General features: G+C 64.4%; 1 protein-coding gene across 3 annotated transcripts in view; it reads left to right on the top strand.

Moving 5' to 3' along the window:
• LOC117646061 (protein rhomboid) overlaps positions 1 to 22,361 on the top strand; it is a 153,744-nt gene that overhangs the window by 105,179 nt on the left and 26,204 nt on the right. For all 3 annotated transcript variants that reach the window (XM_034386725.1, XM_034386727.1, XM_034386726.1), the window contains one exon: positions 5,212 to 5,321. In XM_034386725.1, the coding sequence (XP_034242616.1) occupies positions 5,212 to 5,321 (110 nt within the window). The remainder of the gene's footprint in view (positions 1 to 5,211; positions 5,322 to 22,361) is intronic.

The raw sequence follows: 22,361 nt of genomic DNA, 5'->3' as shown, positions 1-22,361 counted from the left end.
TGTCATTGTGAGTGTGTGTGAGTGTGTGTGAGTGTGCGCGCCTGCCTGTCTTCCGCCCACTCTCTCCACTTGCATAATTAAGCAGTTTGGGGATAGGCGATGTGCAAGGCTCCGAGGTCCGTGGGTGAGAGCATGCCCGAGAAGGGGAAGGGGAAAGGGAGGGGGGGGGGGGTCGTGCGAACCGAGCTGCAGCTAACCCGCCGCGCGCCGGACGGACCGCTCACGACCTCCGCGCTCAAAATAAAGACGGAGTATTTTCTTCTTGCTCGCTCGGAAGACGAAATATTCCCGCTGGACGTTCGTCTGGGACGCACCCCGTTGGGCGGTGGTGGTGGGCCAATCGAGGGGATCCCTGGACTGTGGGATAGTAGCACCGCGTCGGAGGGTCCGCCACGCCGGCCACCCCCGCCCCCCAGGGCCCCGGGGCCGTGATATTGAGATATCGACGGCAGGGTAGGGGAGGCGGACCTGGGACCCGGGGCCCGGGTTGTCGCGCGCGAGGTCGCCGACGTCGCCGCCGTCGTGGCCGTCGTGTGCCACCCGCACTCCGTGGGAATGGGAAATGATGTTTGGGCCCCAATCAGTCGAGGCGGGGCCCGGACGGCCCGGCCGGTCGGGTCCGCTCCGCGAGGGCTCGTCCTTACTGCCCTCGGTGGTGGAGGCGGGCACGGCGGGCACCGCTCGGCTCGCACCGCGGGCGAGGCAAGGCAAGGCGTCTTTGTCTCGGCTGGCTTGCATTAGCGAGGTGAGGGCAGGGCGGACGGGCAGGCGGCAGGCAGACGGGCAGACGGCGACAAAGCAGAGCACGGTCCGGGGACACGGGGGACACGCACACGGCCAGCACGGCCAGCACCGCCCGGGCCAACCTTCCTGATAAATCATTACAAGTGGGCGGATTAAAACGGCCGTATCGCCATATTTCACACGAGAATTAAATAGTCTCGGGGACTCTCCGGCGTACCGACATTGCCGCGGCGCGGCGGGGACGGCCGGGACGGCGGGGACAAGGAGACACGCCGGCGTGTTACCGCCCGGCCATGTCGCCGCAGTCCGCAGTATACGTATGGCCCATTGGATTATTGCTTTCCGATCGACATTCCCAAAGCGGTCCGCGTTGCGGGGGGCAGCCAGCCGGGCGGGCAGGCAGGCCGCCAGCTCCCAGTCCCAGCTGCAGCGGCGGTGGCGGTGGCGGTGCTTGGCCTGGCGGTGCTGGGCGTCATTGCTCATTGTTTTGAGGCCCTTTCGGACCCCTTGGGACCCCTTGGGACCCTTTGGGACATTTGGGACTCTTTACTCTCGGAATGTGGTCCTCGCTCCGGGATCCAGTTTCCCAGTCCAGCCTCGCCCAAAGTCTGGACCCCTTTATACCGGCACGGCCGGCACGGCAGACAGCAGGGCACTGTGCAGCCAGGGCGTGGTCGCGGTGCGCGCTTCGCCTCGCGCCGCGCCACGCCCGCCACGCCCGCCACGCCCGCCCGCCTTGCCCGGCCGCCTCGTTCCCACGTCGACCCGCGCGGCGGCAGTGGGCTGCCTAACCTGCCGGGCGGCGCTCCTCGCGGCGCCTAGCTCTCGGCGTGGACCTGGAGGCGCACGACGACGTTGAGGCGCAGGGAAGCGGCCCCGGGCCCCTTCGCCGTCAGGCTCATCAAGATCGCCTTTCTCTTCTGCCTCCCCCCTCGCCCGCCCGCCTGCATCCTTGTTGTAAATTGTCGTACAGATGCAAGTGGCTGTGCCCCTGTTTGAAGGCGGGGCGGGGCGGCCTCTGCCGCTGGGGGGCCCTGCCGCTCTGGGCGGACGGGCCGGGCGGGGCCGGGCAGAGACGGTCTGACCAGCTCTTTACGTAAGCCCCACACGTTTGCAAACTGTTGGGGCCACGCCGGGCCCCCGCGGCCCCACGGTGCCCCCATACCCCGTCACGGTGGCGGCCGCCTGTTCCAGCAGCAGGCCGAGCAGGCGAAGCAGGCCCCGAGGAATGTCCGCCGGCCAGGGTCCGCGGCCCCGCGGGGAAGGGGGGGGGGTGCCCCCCGAGGGCGTCTTCGGGACTTGGGGGTCCCCAAGGCGATCCAGGCGAGATCCAGGCGGCATCCAGGCTGGCCGGGCCGAGCCGCCCGGGACGCCCTGGCCGACTCATATAATGTTCGGCTTCGTCCGCAAAGATATTGGCAGGCGATTCGGGGAACGGCGCGGCGGCCCGCCGTCCAGGCCGTCCAGGGCGTACCCTTGCCGCCGCCGCCGCCCCGCGCTGCGGGGCCATCCCGTATACATCGCGCTGTCTCTCTCTCGCGCTCATGGCGCGGTCCGCGTCAGGTGCGAGAGAGACGGCGGTGAATCGGGATGAGTCTGGTGCTACGCCACTGCCGCGCGGTGCCGAGGTGCCCGCCGTTGGACGTTGGCGCCGAACGAGGCCGCGACCGGAGAGACTCTACTCGCGGGACGGCGCGGTGCTACATCGGTGCCACAGGCCGGGCCGGGCCGCCTGTCCGCGGGCCGCAGGATGTGCGTAGTGTGTGTGGGCGGGCTGGTTAGTGCAGGGGAGGGCGAGGCGGGGCGAGGCGGGGCGAGGCGGGGCGAGGCGAGGCGGGGCGAGGCGGGGCGAGACGGGGCGGGCGGGCCCTCGGCGGGGCCGCGCGGGCCGCGCTGTCGCTGTCAGGGAGGTGAGGCGAGGCGTACGCAGGTTGCGTGTGCAGTGCGCATTGCCCAGCATTGACGGCAAAAGGTATTGTCGATACCCGGGCGTGCGTGCGTGCGTGCGTGTGTGTGTGTGTGTGTGTGTGTGTGTGTGACGTCGCCTTCTTCCGCTCTCTCTATTTGTGGTGCGGGGAAAGCATTCCTTTGTCTGACTGGCACGGCCTATGGCCATGCGGCCCAGCCTGGCCCATCGTCCGAGCGCCGCGCGCGCCGCGCTGCCCGGCGACGGTGCGACTTTTGCCGTTGTGTCCATCCGGGCGGCAGGCTGATTCCGAAAAGCGCCTCTCTGTCTCTCTCGCACTCGCGGGGCGGTCCGTGTGGGTGCGAGAGAGACGGCGCCAAAACCGTTGCGCGGAATGACACCTCTGGCTACTCGGCCGCGTGGCGCGGCGTGGCACGGCGTGGCGCGGCGTGGCACGGTGGCGCTATCGTTACGCTGCGGACGGCGTTTCTGGCGGCGGACAGACGGACAGACCGGCAGGCGGAGGGTGTTGATTTAACATTGTACGGGAGCGTGCGCGAGGCGACGGGAATGCCAGTAATGTGCGACTTGGCTGGAAGCCTGGAGCCCTGGAGGCCGGCAAGCCTGGAATCTGACTCCTCCAGGGCGGGGCACGCCGCCCAGGGCATGCAGTGCATGTGTCCCGGAGGCGGCGGCCCCGCCGCGCGCGCCCGGTCTGGCCACGCACCACGTTTCTCCGTTACGGAAATTTAAAAATAAAATAGTGTAAAGGTCGCATGGCTCTTCTTTGAGCGGCATCGGCGCGACTGCGATGTAGCCGTTTTGCCACCTCGGTGCAAACGTGCCCCGTGTGACCCTAGCGGGGCGCAGCGGGGCGGGGTCAATACTACGCACCGACACTCGGCTTTCTCTGCCGAGGCGACAAAGTGTGACACGCTTCAGTGTTTTGTCGCTCCGTCTCTCTCTGTCGCACCCCTACGGGACGCCCCGCGAGTGCGAGAGAGACGGAGCGACAAAAACACACGCCTGCCACTTGTTTCGGTGGCGGAGGGCCCGGAATGGGGCTCACGGCGTGGTTTGCAGTGCACCTGCAGTGCAGTGCGCCTTTGTTTTTCTTTTCCCTCTTTTTCTTCGCAGGCGGAGGAATTGAGAGGGAAATTGATTATGTTTTTCCGAGGCGGCTCTGTGGCGTTTCGCCGTGGGACTGCCTGCAGCAGTGCCTGCAGTGCCTGCCGGGGTGAGAGGGCCCCGCGGCCCCGCGGCGGATGTGGGCCACGGCGATGACAGTTTCATGGAAGTGAGTGAGCGAGGGAGCGAGTGCGTGCGTCCACGCTGTGCTCACCGTCACTGACACCGTCACTGACACCGTCACTGACCTGCCCCGGACACGCCGACACGCCCGCGTCGAGTCACGCCGCATGTGTACCGTTTGCGCGGAAAACGGAAAACTTAGTTCCATGCGTCAAAATCGACTTTAAAGAAAAAAAACAACAACAGTGAAATGACAAAATAAAATGGCTAGACCACATTTGCATACAGCAAGTCACGTCGGTGTGTGTGTGTGTGGTGGGTGTAGCACTTTGTGTCTTGCGCTACAGAAGCAGCAGCTCGTAAAGGGGAGGGGAAAAAAAAGGTAAAAATAAAAGTGCCGTCGTGCCATGGCTGCAATGGCTGCAATGGCCCATACTACGCGGTGCAATACGCGACCACCGCGCTGGAGCACGTCCGCGCCGCAGAGGCCGCAGTTTGCATGCCGCCCGCCCGCCACCCGCTCGGCTCCCTTTCCCCGTAAAGCTTGCTCACACACACACACACACACAGGTTTATTTGCGGCACACTCTTTCATTTTGCGCCGATTGTCGTCGACTTGGTCGTTGTATGGTCGTGCAACTCGCTCACTACTCGCGTTATACGACCTCGTCGCTCTCTCTCTCTCTCCTCTCTCCTCTCTCTCTCTCTCTCTCTGTGTGTTGTGTGTGTGTGTGTGTGTGTGTGTGTGTGTGTGTGTGTGTGTGTGTGTGTGTGTGTGTATGCACCTGATGTGGCGTGCCCGCACGCTCCTTTGGTGCAACCCCGTTTTCCTGGCCGGCTGGCGGGCTGGGCTGCCTCGCCGCCGTGTGTGGAGGACATGGCGGCGACATGCGGCTTCTGCCCTCGCGGGGCGCGGCGGGCGCGAGGCCGATGTGCCCCCTCCCCGCCGGCGGCCGTCGTCGCCACCCCCCGCGACCCGCGACGGCGAGGCGCCCCCGTTGCGCCGCCCGGTGACAAACGAGAGCGCCTTGCCCCCGACCCCGGAGTGCCCCGTCGGCCCCGCCGGCCCCGCCAAGCCCCTCGGGGCCGCGAGGCTGGCACGGCCCGTCGCGGCGCCCTACTGCGGGCCGTCCGGGAGACATCTAGGCCAGTGTGTGTTCCGGGCGGCGGAAACCTTGAACTCCCCCCTCGGCCTCTCGGCACGGTAGCGATTTCGTGTTATCACTGGGAGTCCGCCGCAAGGCCACTGCGAAACCTCCCCTCGAGATGCTTCTTCGGCTGACGGGCCTTTGTTGTTGTTTTTGTTGCAGATGAGCGGCAAGCGCTCGCGCTCCTTCAAGTGCGCCGTGCACCACCGCGACCGGGAAGTCTGCAGCGAGAACGACTTCCACCTCGTCGACCCCGACCCGCCGCTGCGCAGGTAAGAGTGCGAGACGCAGCGAGAAAATGTGAATGGCGCGCGGGGGTGATTCACCACCGGCTGTGTGTGTGTGTGTGTGTGTGTGTGTGTGTGTGTGTGTGTGTGCGTGTGTGTGTGTGTGCGCGCGCGCCCCCGGGGTACGCGGAAGGCTCCGCGCGTGCGTGTGGCGGCCTGGCGGCGTTTGCGCGCCGCCAGTGGCGATGCAGGGGTCAACTTGGTAGAGAGAGGGAGAGAGGAAGACGACCTGCTTCGGCTGGCCCGGGCCGCCGCGCCCCTTCTTGGAAGCGCATGATCCGTCCCCCGCAGTTGGAGGCACATCCCGGCGTGGCGGCCCCAGCGGCCCCGTCAGCCCCGTCGGCTCGCGGGGTGCGCGCCGTACAGTGTACGCAAGCACCACGCGGCTCCGCGGAAATTCTTCACCGTCATCCTTGATACTGCCGCCCCCTTGGCGGTTGTTGTTTTTTGTCGGCGGGGTTGTAACAGTGCCTCCCTTCTCTCTCTCTCTCTCTCTCTCTCTCTCTCTCTCTCTCTCTCTCTCTCTCTTCTCTCTCCTCTCTCTTCCCTCTTTTCCCCCTCTCTCTCTCTCTCTCTCTCTCTCTCTTTTTCGTCCGCGGTGGGTCCTCTCGCTGCGCGGCGGAGGCCGGCGGAGTGCGTGGTTCAGAAAGGGCGGCTGGTCGCTCTCTCGCACCCTCTCGGAGTGGCCCACCGGGGCGACAGAGACGGGGCGACGGGGCGCTTCTGAATCGCCCTTCTGGTCGGGGAGTCGGGGCCGGCGGCGCGGCGGCGGCGAGCGTGCCCGGGATAGGGCCCCGAGGGCGGCCGGCCCCTGAGCCACCTGAGCCCTGTGCTCTTGGCGCAGGCACGTCTCTGGGGCCACCTGCGCCGGCCCGAGCATGGCTAGCCTGGCGGCCCTGCGCTGTGAACGTCGCTACAGTGTCGACGCATTCCTCTGCCGGAGTAGGGCTCGGGGCTTACAGTGCAGGGTGCAGGGCCACTTGTTACAGAATTTACTGCAACAGCGACGCGCCGCTAGCGTTGCTGAAGCGCGCAGTGCGGGCGGCTTTGACTCGGCAGCGGCAGGCAAGGCGGCAGGCCCGTTCCTGGTCGCTCTGTCTAGCACCTCGCACCCCTTCACGCGACGCGCCGTGAGTGCGAGAGGGACGGGCGGGGCCCCGCGGGGGTGGTTTAGTTTCTCTATCAAAATTTGGCTTTCTTTTTATCGTAATTACATCGTCTTCCTCTGTGATTGCGTTGCCGAGCTGTGCCCTTCCCCTCTCGGTTGACGAGCGCTGCAGCGCCGCCCGGTGCCATTCATTCCTACACTACGAGGTAGCGTTTACTTCCCTGACATTTTGCGCGAGCTGGCTGTGGGAACGAGGAAGGAGGCTGGATTCGCCGCGCCCCGCCGCGCGACCAGGGCCGCGACCCGCCCCGCCCGCCCGCCCCGCCCCGCCGCGACCCCCCCGCCCCCCAGAGGGCCGCGACCCGCCCCGCCCCGTCCTGCAATGCGGTTCAGCGACGCCGCCGTGCCCCCGGCGGTCCCCGGCGGCCCCTGCTGCAGGGACTGTCATGAAACTTTTAGTGCGTTGCATTTCTTTATTTCGGTAAGGACGCGCGGAGTGGCGTGGAGCACATTAACAGGTAGTACACGCCGTAAAAATAAGAAGGTGAGGTGGCATTGCTCGACGCTGCCTCGCTGCTTTGGCTCTGCCGGGCTCTGCGGACGACCGAAGGACCGAAGGGACGAAGGTGGGCGAAAGGGCGACGACGCGGCGTCGGTGCAATTTTTTCGTTTCTCGTCACATCTTGTCGTTTTCCTTCTCCTTCTTGTCTTTCTCCTCCTTCTTCTCCTTCTTCTCCCTCTTCGGCCGCTTCATGGCGTGAGTGCCACCCGTCCCGTCCGGGGTCGGCGCCAAGGGACTGAGGGACGCTGCGGCGGCGGCCGGCGGCGCTCTTGATGTGACCGTGTGACGCGGTGTCGCGCCGCGGCCCGGACTCGGTGACCAGTGGCCTCTCGAAGAGGGCGGCGCGCTTTGCCGGCCTTTCCGCCGCGCCCGATGTCGTGCGCCGACACGGCCTCCGCCGCCACGACGGGCACGGCGGGGACGGCGGCGGGCCTGACCCATTAAACAAGACAAATGACGAGTAAAAGGGGCGTTGGGGGACGGCACCGGGACGCCGTGTCAGCCTCCAGGGGGGGTGGGGGCATCCGGCCCGGGACTCGGGCCGGAGCGCCCGACCGGAAAACTCCCGAGGGCGTATTGGAAAAACCCCCAAATGCGCCGCTCTCGTTCACAAGGCAATTCCCCCCTCCGGCGTTTGGGATGACAACCACTCGGCAGTTTTTCGCTCTCGGGTGGGGCCGCACTGGGGGGGGGCCGGGAATCCCCTCCTCGCGGCGTTTGGCAGGCGCGGCACGCGGCAGACTTTGTCGCCCCGGGATGAGGCACTGCTGCGAGAGGGGGGAGGCCGGGGAAGGCGCCCCGGGCGTGGCCGCCGTCGTGGCCGCCGTCGTGGCCGCCGTCGTGGCGCGGCGCAGCGAGACCGGGAAGCCTTTTTATGGCGGTCTCCGTGATGCCCTTCTCCTTCTACTACCCCCTGCTAATCGAAACTCGACTCGGACCTTCTCTCTCTGTCTCTCTCGCTTGCTCTCTGCAAGGCGCGCTTTTTGTATTGTCTAGTTTCTTTACTGCTGTTTTGACCTTAGTCTCTTTCCTTTTTTTTAGCGCGGGTGAAAGCACCGCCGCGCCGGAATCTCTGCGCGATTCTTTTTTTTTTTCCCTCGCCTCGGGGGGACGAGCCGCGCCAGCCGCTCCCCGCCCCGATTGGCCGTTTGTGACGTCGACGTCGCCCCCCAGTGTGGCGGACACTCGGAGAGGCGCCGCCTAGCCGCGCAGGGCCGCCGCGCCGCCGCCGTGCGTGGGTTATTCTTATCAGCGGACATTGACATCACCGCCGCCGGCCAGTGGCGGGGCGTGGGAGTGGCTGCGTATCGTAAAACACGTGTACTGACTCACTTTCGCCCTGTGAGGCCGTGACGCCAGAGGGGGCGTGGCGGCGATACGTACTGACGCAGAAAGGGTGTGTGTGAGTGTGTGTGTGTGTGTGTGTGTGTGTGCGGCACATATCGCGGATGCTGCGGATGCTTAGGATGCTGGCGCCCAGACTTGGCCGCCCCTTGTGAATGGACGGCGGGCGAAAATGTTGCCGACGAAGCGGACGTAGCGACGCACATGTGAAGAGGCCGCTGACTGCATGGGGGGAGGAAAAATTGTTGTTTGCTTGTCCACGTCGCGATGAACAGCACACACACACACACACACACACAGTGCTGTTGTTTTGGACACCACCCCGCCTGTGCAAAAGGCCGCGGGGGCCACCTCGTGCTCCACCTCGTGCTCCACCTCGTGCTCCACCTCGTGCTCCACCTCGTGCTCCACCTCGTGCTCCACCTCGTGCTCCACCTCGTGCTCCACCTCGTGCTCCACCTCGTGCTCCACCTCGTGCTCCACCTCGTACTCCACCTCGTGCTCCACCTCGTGCTCCACCTCGTGCTCCACCTCGTGCTCCACCTCGTGCTCCACCTCGTGCTCCACCGCCAGGACGCGTCCCGCGCGGCGCGAAGGCGAGGCGGTCCGGGCAGACGCTAGCCAGACGTTACATCCTGGCGCTATTTTGGTCTCTCAGTCTCTCGGTCCGCGAGGCGTGCCTTGCCGTGCCGTGCCGCGGCGTGGTGCGTGTGGCGCCCAGGGCGTCGCGGCGTCGCGCGGCCCGCGTCGCGGTTTGCCTGGGTCAGGGACGCCAGGGACACGGCGGCTGGCTCCACTCCACCGTCGGCCGTCGGCTCCAGGGCGATGCGCGGTGCGGTCGCTCTAATTTGCCGGACCAGGCTGCCGTTCCGTTCCCGCTTGCCTCCGCGCTGCTGGTGTGGCTCGGTTCGTCGGCCCGTCGGCCCGTCCCGTCGGCTCGGGATCCGGGCGTCGTCATGTTCCTCGTCCCCGCCCCGCGCCGCCCCGCGCCGCGGTCCGCCCAGGGCCCGGCTCGCGAAAGCGCCAAGGACGTTCACAGCCCGCGGCATGGCGGCATGGCGCGGCGCGGCGCGGGGCTCGGCCGGTCGAGGCACGCCGTGGGGGGTTGGCGGAACCGGGCCCCGACCGCGCCGCCACGCCGCCACGGAACGGGGAACGGGGACCCGAACGTGTCTAGCTGCGAGACAGCCCGGCGCCGTGCGGCTGTGCTGCGGGGCACTAGAGGCGCCGCGCGCGGCCGCGTCGGGGCTCGGTGTCTGTGTGTGCGCGCGCGTGCTGGCAGACCAGGCTCGGACTGGCCAGGGCAGACAGGCAGCAAAATCTGCCGGGGCCTTTCGGGTTTGGGGCCAGTAACGTCACAAAGTTGGTCAAAGATGAGTTCTAGGACGAAAGTAGCCGTTTTCGCTGATTTTGGGCCACTGCGTCCGATCTAATTGCGGCCAACGGCCTCCCTCGACGTCCTAGTATTCTTAAGACCCTACTCTTTCGTGCCCTGTATCGGGAAGACGTTGACCACAACGATTTTGGCTTTGACCGCAACGATTTTCCGACCAAGTTGGTCAAAAAGTGTCGAATCTCGAAAATTGGCTGATTTTGCTGACTTTGGGCGGCCACTGTGTCCAATCTAGTTGCCGTAAAAGGCTTCCCTCGACGCCCTAGTATTCTTAAGACCCTACTCTTTCGTGCCCTGTATCGGGAAGATGTTGACCACAACGATTTTGGCTTTGACCGCAACGATTTTCCGACCAAGTTGGTCAAAAAGTGGTCGAATCTCGAAAATTGGCTGATTTTGCTGACTTTGGGCGGCCACTGTGTCCTATCTAGTTGCCGTAAAAGGCTTCCCTCGACGCCCTAGTATTCTTAAGACCCTACTCTTTCGTGCCCTGTATCGGGAAGTATTGACCGCAACTAGTTTGGGACCGGTAGATTTTCCACCAAAGTTGGTCAAGAAGGGTCGAATCTCGAAAATTGGGTGATTTTGCTGACTTTGGCGGCCACTGGTCCTATCTAGTTGCCGTAAAAGGCGTCCCTCGACGCCCTAGTATTCTTAAGACCCTACTCTTCGGCCCTGTATCGAAGCGTTGACCACAACGATTTGGCTTTGACCGCAACGATTTCCGACCAAGTTGGTCAAAAAGTGGTCGAATCTCGAAAATTGGCTGATTTTGCTGACTTTGGGCGGCCACTGTGTCCTATCTAGTTGCCGTAAAAGGCTTCCCTCGACGCCCTAGTATTCTTAAGACCCTACTCTTTCGTGCCCTGTTATCGGGAAGGCTATTGACCGCAACTAGTTTGGGAGCGGTAGCCTCACAAAGTTGGTCATGAAGGGTAAAAACGTAATGATGATCGGGGGCCTTTTGCGGTCTTATCCGCTGGGCCCTTTTGGGGGCCAGTCCGAGCCTGAGGCAGACAGCGAGCCGCGGCCACCCCAAGCCCAAGGACTCCAAGGACCCGAGCGCAGCGCGACCGCGTGGCCGTCGCGGCGGTGGTGGCGGTCGCGGTGCGTGCACACTGTGCACACCTGTCCGTCTGGTCTGTGCCACCTCTGTGCCCCGCAGGCCGCCCCGCCTTGCCCCGCCTTGCCGCGGCCCCCTGGCTTTTTGGCACAAGCCGTCTGAGTTCGACGACATGCTGGCCCGGCGGCCCGGCACGGACCCTTCCCCGTCTGGATCGGCGGCGTCTTGGCACTACGCCACCACCGGCCCCGCCCGCCCCGCCCGCCCCGCCACGCCCCTCCCGGCGGCAGCACGCCTTTGCCGCCGCCGCGCCGCGCGGTGACTCACTTGGGGCCAAACGGCCAAACCGAAAAGGTGAAAACATTTTGATTTGAGAGTTGGTGTGTGCGCGCCGTATAATTCGGCCGACTCGGACGGAAGTGGGCAATTCTGGTCGACTTGAGGGACGGACGGGCTCGACGGGCTGCCGGCCCGGGGCTGGCGCGGGCTGGCGCAGTGCGGGCGGTCCAGGGTCCGCGCTGGCGCTGTGCGACCGGTGGCGTCCCGCACCTAATACTGCAGAGAAACAGAGGCCTGCCGCGGAATCTGTCTGCAGGCGGCTCGGGGTTGCACGGGGTTGGAGCAGGCAGGTGGCGTGGCAAGGTGGCGGGGTTGCGGTTGCTGCGGGGGCTGGCTCGGGCTGGTTGTGATGTGAAACTGTAACGCGGCGTACTTGCTCCCCATGGTATGCTGCAAGTGCTGCAATTACCCCGGATTGAGTGGTTATGGTGTGCTGGTGCGGCCCTGCTGGCGTTGCTGCTGGCCCACACCTGTGTTTGGTGTCTTTGTCTGGTGTGTCGTGTGACCGGGTGTGCCCCGGGTGGGGTCTATCTGCCCAATGGTCCCAGAGCACGATCTACCTGGACCAGGCCTCGCCAGGCCTGGTTAGGCTCGGAGGTTGTACTGTCCGCTCTCGGGTTGTGACGTGGTGGCCATCTGTCACACCGGCAGCACCATGGCAGCATCACCCCATCCCCTCGCCCGCCTTGGCGTCGCCTTGGCCAGGTTGGCTCCGAGCCCCTTCCCCTCCCCGTTGGGGCCCACCCCCGCCCTCAGCTCTCCGTCGTGGCCCCCACCCCAGGGAGTCCTTTGGCTGGGCCCCCTCGTCCCCCCGCCCGCCGCTTCCTTCCGTCGGAGCCTCCTATTGTGGCAGATCAGCTGTTGGGATAAGTCCTGTGTCGGAATGAATGAGGATGAGGGCAGCTCGCCGGGCCCTGGCCGCCCTGCCCCTGCCTCCCTGTCGAGGCGGTGCTGCCGGCCGGGTGGCCCAGGTGCACTCGGGTGGACTCGGCGCGTCTTCGGCTCCCTTCGGCCGCGCTCGGCTGCGCTCGGCTCGGCGCTCGGCCCGCCGATGGGGGAGGGAGGGGCGGCGGGCGCGGCGGGCGCGTCCTGGGAGGGGGAACCAGGGGGACGGGGGCGGTCTGGGCCGTGCCGGCTGCGGGCCGCGCTGCCGCGCTGCGCCGTGCCGCCGTGCTGCGTGCTGCGGGCCCAAGACCCGCTGGCTGCCTGCCGCGCCGCCCGCCAGCATTAGTGCGCGGACTTGGTTGCGGGTCGGACGTGTCTCGTCCGCGTCTCCGTCGCGTGTCCCTGTGGAGTGTGTCGTTTTCCTCGCGCTGTGTGGTGGTGTGTGTGAGTGCAGTGCAGTGTCTAAGTGCCATGTGTCATGTGTTGCACCATGCTGGATCGGTGCTCTAGTGAACCAAGCCCGCCGCAATACCTAAGGATTGTCGCCGGCGCCGAGGGACGTGCCCCCCGGGGTCTTGAGGTACGTCCACCAGAGCGACTTGGACTTCGACGTCGGCCCTCCTGGCGGCGACGTCCTCGCCACCCACCCTCGCCACGGAAGAGCATTGCGCTGCTGGAGAAGGCCCTGCGAGTACCTGCGCCAGTCGAGCCCGGTGCTCGGACTTGGCTCGGACGACGCGGTGACTGCTCTGGAAAAATGTCTGCGGCAGAAGCAGCAGGCACATCGGAATTTGTCGTGGCCATGAGGGGCGGCGAATGTGGCCCTGGACACTGGCCTGGCGCGCCGTCGTGCTGCGGCGGGGCTGTCCCGGGCTGTCCCAGGCTGTCCGTCGCGGACGTGCGGAGAATTGACAGGTGTAGGACGGCCGGCTCGGCGGCTCGACTCGCCGGGGAAGGGACGGAAGGCATGGCGTCCGGCGGCACGGCCACACGGCACGGCCAGCCGGCCGAGCGTCGCTTCCGTTTCTCCTCGAAAAATAGCTGCACGGAACAAAAAGGCACTGGCCGGGCCGGGCTGGCTCCTCCTGGCCCTCCTGCCCTCCTGGCCCTCCTGGCTCCTGGCCCTCCTCGCCAGGATGTAGCAGGTCGCCACAACGCGCCGCAACGCCACTGCCGCGCCGCTTCGTAACGGATTGGTTCCGTCAGGTTTACACTTCCCGTCTGCGTTGGCTGCGTTGGGTCCCACAGTGGGTCCCACATCGCCCCGCCGCGTGCAGTGCATCAGTGCAACGCAGTGCAGTGTAGTAGTGCAGCGCGGTGCAACGCTCTGAGCATCCTCCCGACGTCCCCGACAATGACTGGCATCCACTTTGAAACGGCCAGGCGGAACCTGCAGGGCCTCCTCGGCCTCCTCGGCAATCGCAGTGAATCTGCGCGGGAGCGGGCGCCGGCGGGCGCGCCCCTTGACGGCGGCCTTGTTGGCGGCCAGGTCAGCCCGTCTGGGGATGTCCCCGGGGGTTCGGTGACGGCCTTTACGTAACCGGAAGCCCGCTGCCGGAAGGTAGCCGTGCGTGCCTGCGGCGCCGTGCCTGTGTCTCTGTGTGCCATATCGGTCGCTTTGGGCCCGTGGGGCCTGTGGCCGGCGCGGTGGTCAAAGGACCGTGGCGGCGGCGCTGGGCCCGCTACACCCGCTACGCCCCGCCACGCCCCGCCACGCCCCGCCCCGGGCCCCGCGCCGCGTGGGCTCAAGTTCAAGGACTGAGTGACCCCTTGGCGGTGCCCTGGCGGTGCGCCGCGCGCCGGCTCGGGTTACCGTGAGCACCTCGTTGTGGGCCTGAGGCAGGCCGAGGCAGGCCGCCGGCCTGACTCACTCTGCCGGGGTGCGCGTCCAGGCCGTCCAGGTGCGAGGCCCGGCCCAGCCCTGCCCGCCCTGCGCGGCCCGGGGAGGTGGCACTGGCACACCGTGCACACCGTGTGCCGCCGGATGTAGGGAGCGATCTCGACAATGAATGCGGCCTGCCCGATTCCGGAGGATCGTTCGGTCGCTCCGCCTCTGTCGCACTCGTCCCCGGCGTCTGGGTGCGGAGCGAGAGAGACAGAGCGAGGCGGCAAAGGGAGGAAGTGCAGCGGCGGGGAGCAGGGACCGCGGGGACACGCACTGGCTGCATTTGCAAAGTCGCCAGCCTCGCCACGCCAGCCTCGCGCAACGTCGGCGAGGGCGGCGACGGCGGTGGCCGTGGCAATGGGGAGGGGGTGGCCGAGTCGCGGCGATTACGTAATGACCAGGACGTCGTGGACGCGTCCTGGACACGCCGACGCACGCGGCCGAGGGCTGAGTCGGCCGGGCCTCGGGCCGGGCCCAGCGCGATGGCCATCGTCGCGCCAGTCCCGTTTTAATGTCCTGTTTTACTCGCGGTATTTGTCGCGCCGCCCGTTCTTAATGATGTTTACACGGCGACAGGTTTTCTACGAGTGTAGTACGGGACGACGGCGGCGCCGGCGCCTCGGGGCGGCCTGGCTGGCTGCTCGGGCTGGCCGGCCGGGCTGGCTGCCTGCCGCCAGGGCGGCGCCATGGCCCTCCCGCAGGACCTTCAGGACGATCGCTGCAGCCGGAAGTGGGCGCCAAATTAGTTCTCGATATGTCGCTCGGCGGAGGACGCCGACGACGCCGACGTCGCGGAGGTGCCGCGGCTCCCCTCTGTGCAGCGCCAGCGCCGCGTGTGTTATTTGTGTACATACTGCGCCGCGCTCGGTGTGTCTGGTGTGTTGGGGCAAGGGCTTTGTAGCGATCGCCGTGTGTGAGAGAGAGAGAGAGAGAGAGAGAGAGAGAGAGAGAGAGAGAGAGAGAGAGAGAGAGAGAGAGAGAGAGAGAGAGAGAGAGAGAGAGAGAGAGTGTGCGCGCGCGCGCCACAGGAAACTCGCCGACGTTCGATCTTTTCACGTGGGTGTCCCGCGCGGCGGCGGCGCCGTGATGAGCCTGCCTTGCCAGTGGTGCGGCACCGCGGCCGTAGGGCGTAGGTGCGAAGCATGCCAAGCGCCACCACGCGACAGCGCCGGTCCTTTGAATTTGTAGTTTTTTTTTTTTCTTCTTCAATTTTTGGTTTCTTTGTGTATGGCGCGCTCGGCTTGCGGTCGACAAGGGGGGCCGTTGTCGCGGAGTCGCGGACGAGGTGTGATAGTTTGTGAAGGACGGGACGGACGGCACGGTGTCGAGTTGCTGCGGCGAGACACTCTGGACAGCGCGCGCCACAGTGCCGCATGCCGCACCACGGACGTGTGGGACTGGCTGGGCGCGACGGGCCTCGGCCGCGCGTGCGCGCCTCTCTTTTGTTGTGTGTGTGTGTGTGTGTGTGTGTGTGTGTGTGTGTGAGTGTGAGTGGTGGTGGTGGTGGTGAGTGAGTGAGTGTGTGTGTGTGTGTGTGTGTGTGTGTGGTGGGGGGGATGCATGGGTTTACGCCGCCGTCGCCACTACTGCTTCCTGGCGGGCGCTGGCGCAGTGGCTGGCGCAGTGCGAGGGGGCGATACTACGACGGGGGCAGCGCATGGCAGCGCATGGCAGCGCGGTATACGGCGGGTTTGGGCCTCCACTTGCCTCGTTGCCGCCTCGGGTGAGGAGAGAGGCTTCGGTGCCGCCGTGCCGCCGCACACTTTTTATTTTGCGAACCGTCGCGGCGAGGAGAAGGGGCCGCCGGGGGGAACGGATGCTCGAACGCCTGTGCCCGTCCCGACGTCCCTCCCGTCTTGTGCGAGTGAGTGTGTGTGTGTGTGAGTGAATGAGTGTGTGAGTGAGTGTGCGAGTGAGTGAGTGTGCGAGTGAGTGAGTGTGCGAGTGAGTGAGTGAGTGAGTGAGTGAGTGAGTGAGTGTGTGAGTGAGTGAGAGTGTGTGAGTGAGTGTGTGTGTGTGCGAGTGAGTGTGCGAGTGAGTGCGTGCATTGCATGCGTGGTTCGGCCCTGCCTGGATCACACTCCTGCACTACTAAACGACTGGTCGTACTGGGTGCACTGGGTGCCGTGGGGTTACTCGCCTGTTAGCTGGCGGTCGTCATTTTCGCCCCTCCTCGCTTTTGTGGCTTGGCTGGCCGGCTGGCTGGCCGGCTGGCTGGCTGGCTGGGCCGTCTTTTAGCGCGTTTTGTTCGAGGAAGGCTCAGACAGGTCTCCAGCCGTGCCAACCGCGCCTGGTGACAGCCTGTGAACCTGAAAGTCGTACGTGTGCGTGTATTGTGTGCGAGAGTACGCAGTGAGTCAGTGAGCAGAAAGTGAGTGAGTGAGTGAGTGCGCTATATGCTTCGAGCTTGGATGCGCTCATGCCCCGTGCGTTGATTCGCGTTTAGCCTAAACATGGTGTTACCTAGCGCTCTCTGTCTCTCGCTCTGTCTCATTAGCTCGTTAAAGGCATCGGCCCGGCCAAGGTGCAGGCAGGGCACGCAGGGCCCTCATGCGGGGTGCCCATTTGTCATTGTGTGTGGCCCTGGCGGCTGCGTTCTCAGCAGACTTAGAGTCGTTTTCGTCGCTCTGTCTCTCTCGCACTCATGGGCGTCCAGCACAGGTGCGAGAGAGACAGCGACGTAAACGACTTTCGGAATCAGTCCACAGTGTTACTCCCCTCGTGGATAACAAGGCTGGAAGCTGTACGGCGCGGAGGGAGAGGTCAGAGGTAAATTAGATTTGAGCCGAGTGCTGTGTGGGGTGTGGGTCTGCGGCGGCCTCTGGGGTGGCTCTGCAGGAGGGTCTGCAAAGGCTGGTCCGGTCGTGCCGGCCGGCGGGGCACCGCGGGGCACCGAGACGACGACGACGGCCTGCTTGCCCTGCTCGGCGTGGCCGCCGTGCCCGGCCGAACGCACCGCCATTTCACGCACAATCAAATCAATTGTAGTGCCGCCGCGGCTCAGACCCGCTTTTTGTGGTCTCTTTATTTCTCCGTCTCTCTCTCTCTCTCTCTCTCTCTCTCTCTCTCTCTCTCTCTCTCTCTCTCTCTCTCTCTCTCTCTCTCTCTCTCTCTCTCTCTCTCTCTCTCTCGCGGCCGCCGCCGCCTCTGTTTGTTTTCCGTGATCCGCTTAATTCTGCCCAGATTACCGCCGCGTCACTCCTCGCGCTCCTACACCTCTAAAAGTCGGACGCGGGGAGGGAGGGGGCTGAAAAAAAAAGCTCGTCCTTTTCTTGTCCTGCTGCTCTCCGTTTCGGCGTGGCACAGCGACTTGACTTGTGCTTTTTATTTCCCCTCCTTTTTCATTTGGTTTTTTTCTCTCTCTCTCTCTCTGTCTCGCTCTCTTTTTTTCGAAATGACGTGTAAACTGATTTGGGGATGTGTGCTATGGAGCGTTGCCGAGCCGCCGCCGCCGCGCGGAGACCTCAACGCCCGTGGCGTCGTGAGCGCGCCTCGCCGCGCCCTGCCCGCGCCCTGCCGCGCCGCGGTCCGTACTGGATAAACAGTCATTGCCCGTGATGGACGCTGCACTTACTCAAAGTGGATTGAGGGCGGCAAGTTTGAGCGGTCGGCCGTTTTGGTTGGGCGGCGCAGGCGGCGCGACGTGGACTACATTCCGCAGTGGCGGAGCCGGCGGGGCCGCAGCCCGCAGCGCACTCGCTCTTTATTTTATTTCCGTGTGTTCCTGTACGTGCTCGTGTGTGTGTGTGTGTGGTGTGTGTGTGTGTTGTGTGTCTGCCGACAGTAATGTTTGAATCCGCTGCAGCTGCCGCCCTGCTGCCGCCCAGTGTAGGCAGCGAGGCGATGTGGGGAGTGCGGCCGAGTGCGGGGCTCCAAATGGCGTATCATTGGTCCATTGTGTGTCCTTCCCCCTTCTTAAACGAGGGGGTTGCCTCAAATTTGCTCCCCCCACCCCTTTATTCCTCTGCTGGCTGGACGGCAGTGGGGGGGGGGGAGTCTTCTGCAGTGGCGCGGATTGCGCTTGAAAAGAATCAATCTGGATTGTCAACAAGACGGCGACGTCGCTCCGGGTTGAGGCTCCTCTGTAGGGAAACGGATCGCATTAGGAGTGCAAACTGCGGGGAGTCGCTGCAGAGTCTGTCTCTCTCGCACCTATGCGGAACGCTACGCGAGAGAGACAGCGAATGAGTCTGCTGGGTCGGCGGCGTCATCAAGTAGTCCGCACCGCGACTCCGCGGCCACGACGGCGAGGGCCTCCGCCTCGATGCCGTGACGGCGTGGCGGCGTGGCAGTGTGACGGTTCGTTGTGCAACCCGCCGTGCCGCGGTGCCGGGGCCTTGCTTTAGGGACCTTGCTCTTGGCCTCTTGGCGCGCGGATTTCGGCGGCGCCGTTGCCCCCACCCCTCTCCGTTCCCTCCACGCCGCGCGCCCCGCCCCGTCATGTACGTCGATGGTAGTACAGTACACGGCATGAATTTGAGTCGGCAGGACGTCGGCCTCTCTGTCGTGCCGCCCTGCGCTGCACCAGGCCCTGGAATAGGTGCGTGCTTAGAGAAAGTCGCTTAGGGCTTGGCATGGGCTTGGGCGCTTTTGGCGCATGCTGCGTGGGTCGGGCGGGGCGGGGCGGGGCGGGGCGGGGCCCACGTGCTCGGGGAAGGCGGCAGCAGCAGCAGGGTGTTCGTCGCGTCGTCCTGGCTCGGCTCGCGGCCGCGTTCGGTCTTCGACACGACCCAGCTTCAGAATGGTTCCGAGAGTCGCTCCGTCTCTCTCGCACCCATCCGGCAGGCCCCATGAGTGCGAGAGAGACAGAGCGACGGGCTCGGCTCTCGGAATGAGCTCGGCCGGCTGGGCGCACAGGCTGACCGTCTCGCCGCGCGTTGCGCGCATCGCACCTGCCCACGCCAGGCGTGCGTAGGCGCCTCGGCACTGCCCCGCACTGCCCCGCACTGCCCCGGCAGGCTCGGCAGGCCGGGAGGAGGACGAGGAGGAGGAGGCGGCCTGCAAGTGTGTTGTGCCCGGCGTGGCGGCGTGCCCGCAGCCCGCATCGGTGCGCGTATAGTTTGGGCCTCGTGTGTCATCGGTACGCACCGTCGCGACCAGTCCTACGCCTCGCCGTGTGGTGGGGGCAGCAGCAGGATCGCTCTGTCTCGCTCGCACCCGTGGGGCGTCCCGCGCAGCGCGACGAGGCCCTGCACAGTGGGCCAGAAGCCGGTGGAGGCGGCCAAAACTCTAGACGCGTTTTGAGCTCCAGAGTCGCTATGCAGGACTCGAACCGAACGTGTGACCCCACCAATGGATTGCTCTCCGAACGAGGAATCCATTGGTTGGGTCACACGTCCGGTTCGAGTCCCATTTAGCGACTCTGGAGCTCAAAACGCGTCTAGAGTTTTGGCCGCCTCCACCGGCTTCTGGCCCACTGTGCCCTGTTCGGAATCATCCTGACAGTGTGCAGCGGCCTGGCCGAGCCCGGCGCGGCCTGCAGTTGGAATCCGAACAGCGCTTCGTCGCCGCGCGGGACGCCGCCGCCGGGCCGGGCGTCGGACGCCCCACGGGTGCGAGCGAGACGGAGCTCCGCTAGCGACCAGGGCACTGTTGGCCGCACACGTGGGCCGGTGGGTGGGACGGTGGGACGACTTCCCCGCCGTGCCGCTTGCCGCTTGCCGCTCTCCGTTCGCATGCACGGCGCGCGGCGCGCGGCGCCTTGGCCGGCTCGCGGCTCGCCACGGCCAGGCCGCGGCCCGGTACGACGGTACGACCGGCCGGCAGGGCATCTCGGCCGCCTTGCCGCGTTGCGCCGTTGCTCCGCGGTGGTCCCGTGCCGTGCCGCGCCCTGCCTCTACACTGTACTGCCTCCTGATGGCTGAATAATGAACAATTGGTGGGCAAGGCGGCGAAGCAGGCGGATGCGGTGCAGTCCCATTATTGTCATTATTAGTCTTATTTTTGTCTTTGTTGGGTTTTTTTTTTGGTCGTGGACGGCCCTTCCCCCTTTTTTTAGAAGGGTACACAACCCAGTTTTGCGTGTGTTTTTGTTTTTATTGTGTTCCGCAAGGCGGAGCACCGCAGCCGACACGCCGTCTGCGTCTCTGTCTTTCCCCCTCTCTCTTTCTCCCTTGCCGGGGGCGGGCTTCTTTTTTTCGCTCGCCGACGTCGTGGATTTTTTTTTGCTGTGTCCGCGACGTGCATGCGAGGATGACGTCAAGGGAGTCTGAGGACGTTTTGGGACACGTTATCGTGGCGGGGCGGGGCGGGGCGGGGCACAGTGGGCCAGGAGCCGGTGGAGGCGGCCAAAACTCTAAACGCGTTTTGAGCTCCAGAGTCGCTAAATGGGACTCGAACCGAACGTGTGACCCCACCAATGGATTGCTCTCCGAACGAGGAATCCATTGGTGGGGTCACACGTCCGGTTCGAGTCATGTTCAGCGACTCTGGAGCTCAAAACGCGTCTAGAGTTTTGGCCGCCTCCACCGGCTTCTGGCCCACTGTGCGGGGCGTGCCATGGCGGGGCGGCCCTCTGCCTGGCGCACACCTGTCGCAGGGCGCGCGCAGGGCCGGCGCAGACAGGTGGGGCCTCTCGCTCGGCACGAGCTGTCCCGAACTTCTCCAGGCATTTTTTTTTGTTGTTGCTGATGGAAGAAAGGGCGGTAGGGCGGACCCTTTGTCATCGCGACGAACCCCCCGGCGTACTCGGCGTACTAGTTGACCGGGGCCGGTGGGCCGGTAGTATTCCCACTTCGGGTCGTGTGTGCGCTGCGCGTCGGAGCGCGGCACGGCCGGGGCTGCGTCCTTGCAGCTTCCGGCCGGTGGGCCCATTGATGCCGCCGTGGGCCTGGCCACGCCGGCACGGCCAAATGCGCGTGGTCCTCGTACCGCGGCACATACTGCCGTCCTGCGTGCGAACGGACGTGGCTCATTCACTGCGGCGGCCCGCCAGCCCCGCCAGCCCCAGCACCCGGTGCCGTACTCCACTGAGGTCTCTAAGCCGAGCCGAGCGTGTGGCAGGTGCCCCGGTCGGTCATTGAATCGGCCCCTCCCTTCCCCGCCGGCGCAGTCAGCCAGCCAGCCAGCCAGCCAGCCAGCCAGCGCTACGCCGCGTGCCCTGGCCGCCGGGGCCGAGCGAGCGGCAGGTGAGTCGGGCACGAGCCGAGCGGGCCGAGGCTGGCGGTGCAGAGCGGAGTGGAGGCCTTCCCTCGGCCGGGGCGGGGCGTGGTGTGTGAGGCGTTCCACAGGCGTTGCTGGCGCGCCGGCCGGTAGGGTTCGGGTTCGGGTAGGGCTTGGCGTTTTTCCTGCCCGCTCTGAGAAGCTCCAGAAAAAAAAAACCATTTGGGTCGGCGACATCCTAGGAGCGGGCGCTTGTGGTGTTTTATCGGTTTCCCTTTTATGTATACGAACTGCCGAAAAGACACTTGGACGAAATCCGACACCCCCCGTGGCTTTGGTACGGGTCTAAAACCCCAAAAAAAGCTGTTTTCGAGGGTTGGGACTAGATGGGTTCTCGCAAAACCCAGATCCAAAAAGTACCCAAATGGGGCCAAAACTAAAAAAATGCGCTCTTTCGAATGCCGTTCGAACGAGGCCCACGACGTCGGGTTTGGATGCTACGGGCTCTCAAAATGCTCAATTTCACTATTTTTACTGAAATTTGAGCATATCAGGGCCCTTTGAAGTAGACCACGGCGATTTCGCTCCTCTTTGTCTTAAATGGGGCCCACCCATGGTAAACCCCCCACAAAATTTCAGCCATGTCGGCAATTATTAGAGGGAAATGTGAACAATTTAAGTTTTGGGGCATTTTACCATGGGCTAGGTGTTTTGGGTCCAGAAAAAATAATTTTTTCTTTACTTTTGATCAGCACCTCTTGAAACGCCTTTTTAAAATGGTGCCTCAAAACTTTTTTTTGAGGAAAATTGCCTTTTTTTCTAATTGAACATAATTAGAAAAAGGGAAGTTTGTCCCCGAAAAAAAGTTTTTAGGCACCATGTTAAAAAGGCGTTTCAAGAGGGGCTGATCAAAAATAATAGCTAAAAAATTATTTTTTCTGGGCCCAAAAAAACCTAGCCCAGTGGTAAAAAGACCCAAAAATTAAATTGTTCCGTTCCCTATAATTGCCTGACATGGCTGAAATTTTGTGGGGGTGTTTTCCCATGGGGAGGCCCATTAAGACAAAGAGGAGCGAAATCGCCGATGGTCTACTTTAAACGGCCCCGATATGCTCAAATCTTCATAAAAATAGTGAAATTGACAACTTTGAAGCCCGTAGCATCCAAAACCCCCGTCGTAGAGCCTCGTTCGACACGGCATTCAAAGAGCGCTTTTTTTTGAGTATCTGGACCCTTTTGGTACTTTTTGGATCTCGGTTTGCGAGAACCCATCTAGTCCCAAACCCTCAAAACAGCTTTTTTGGGGTTTTTGACCCGTACCAAAGCCACGGGGGGTGTCGGTTTT

Source organism: Thrips palmi, unplaced genomic scaffold (genome assembly GCF_012932325.1).
Source record: "Thrips palmi isolate BJ-2018 unplaced genomic scaffold, TpBJ-2018v1 HiC_scaffold_19, whole genome shotgun sequence".
Lineage (NCBI taxonomy): Eukaryota > Metazoa > Arthropoda > Insecta > Thysanoptera > Thripidae > Thrips > Thrips palmi.
Note: the sequence above shows the minus strand (reverse complement) of the source record. Positions and strands in the feature narration are given on the sequence as shown.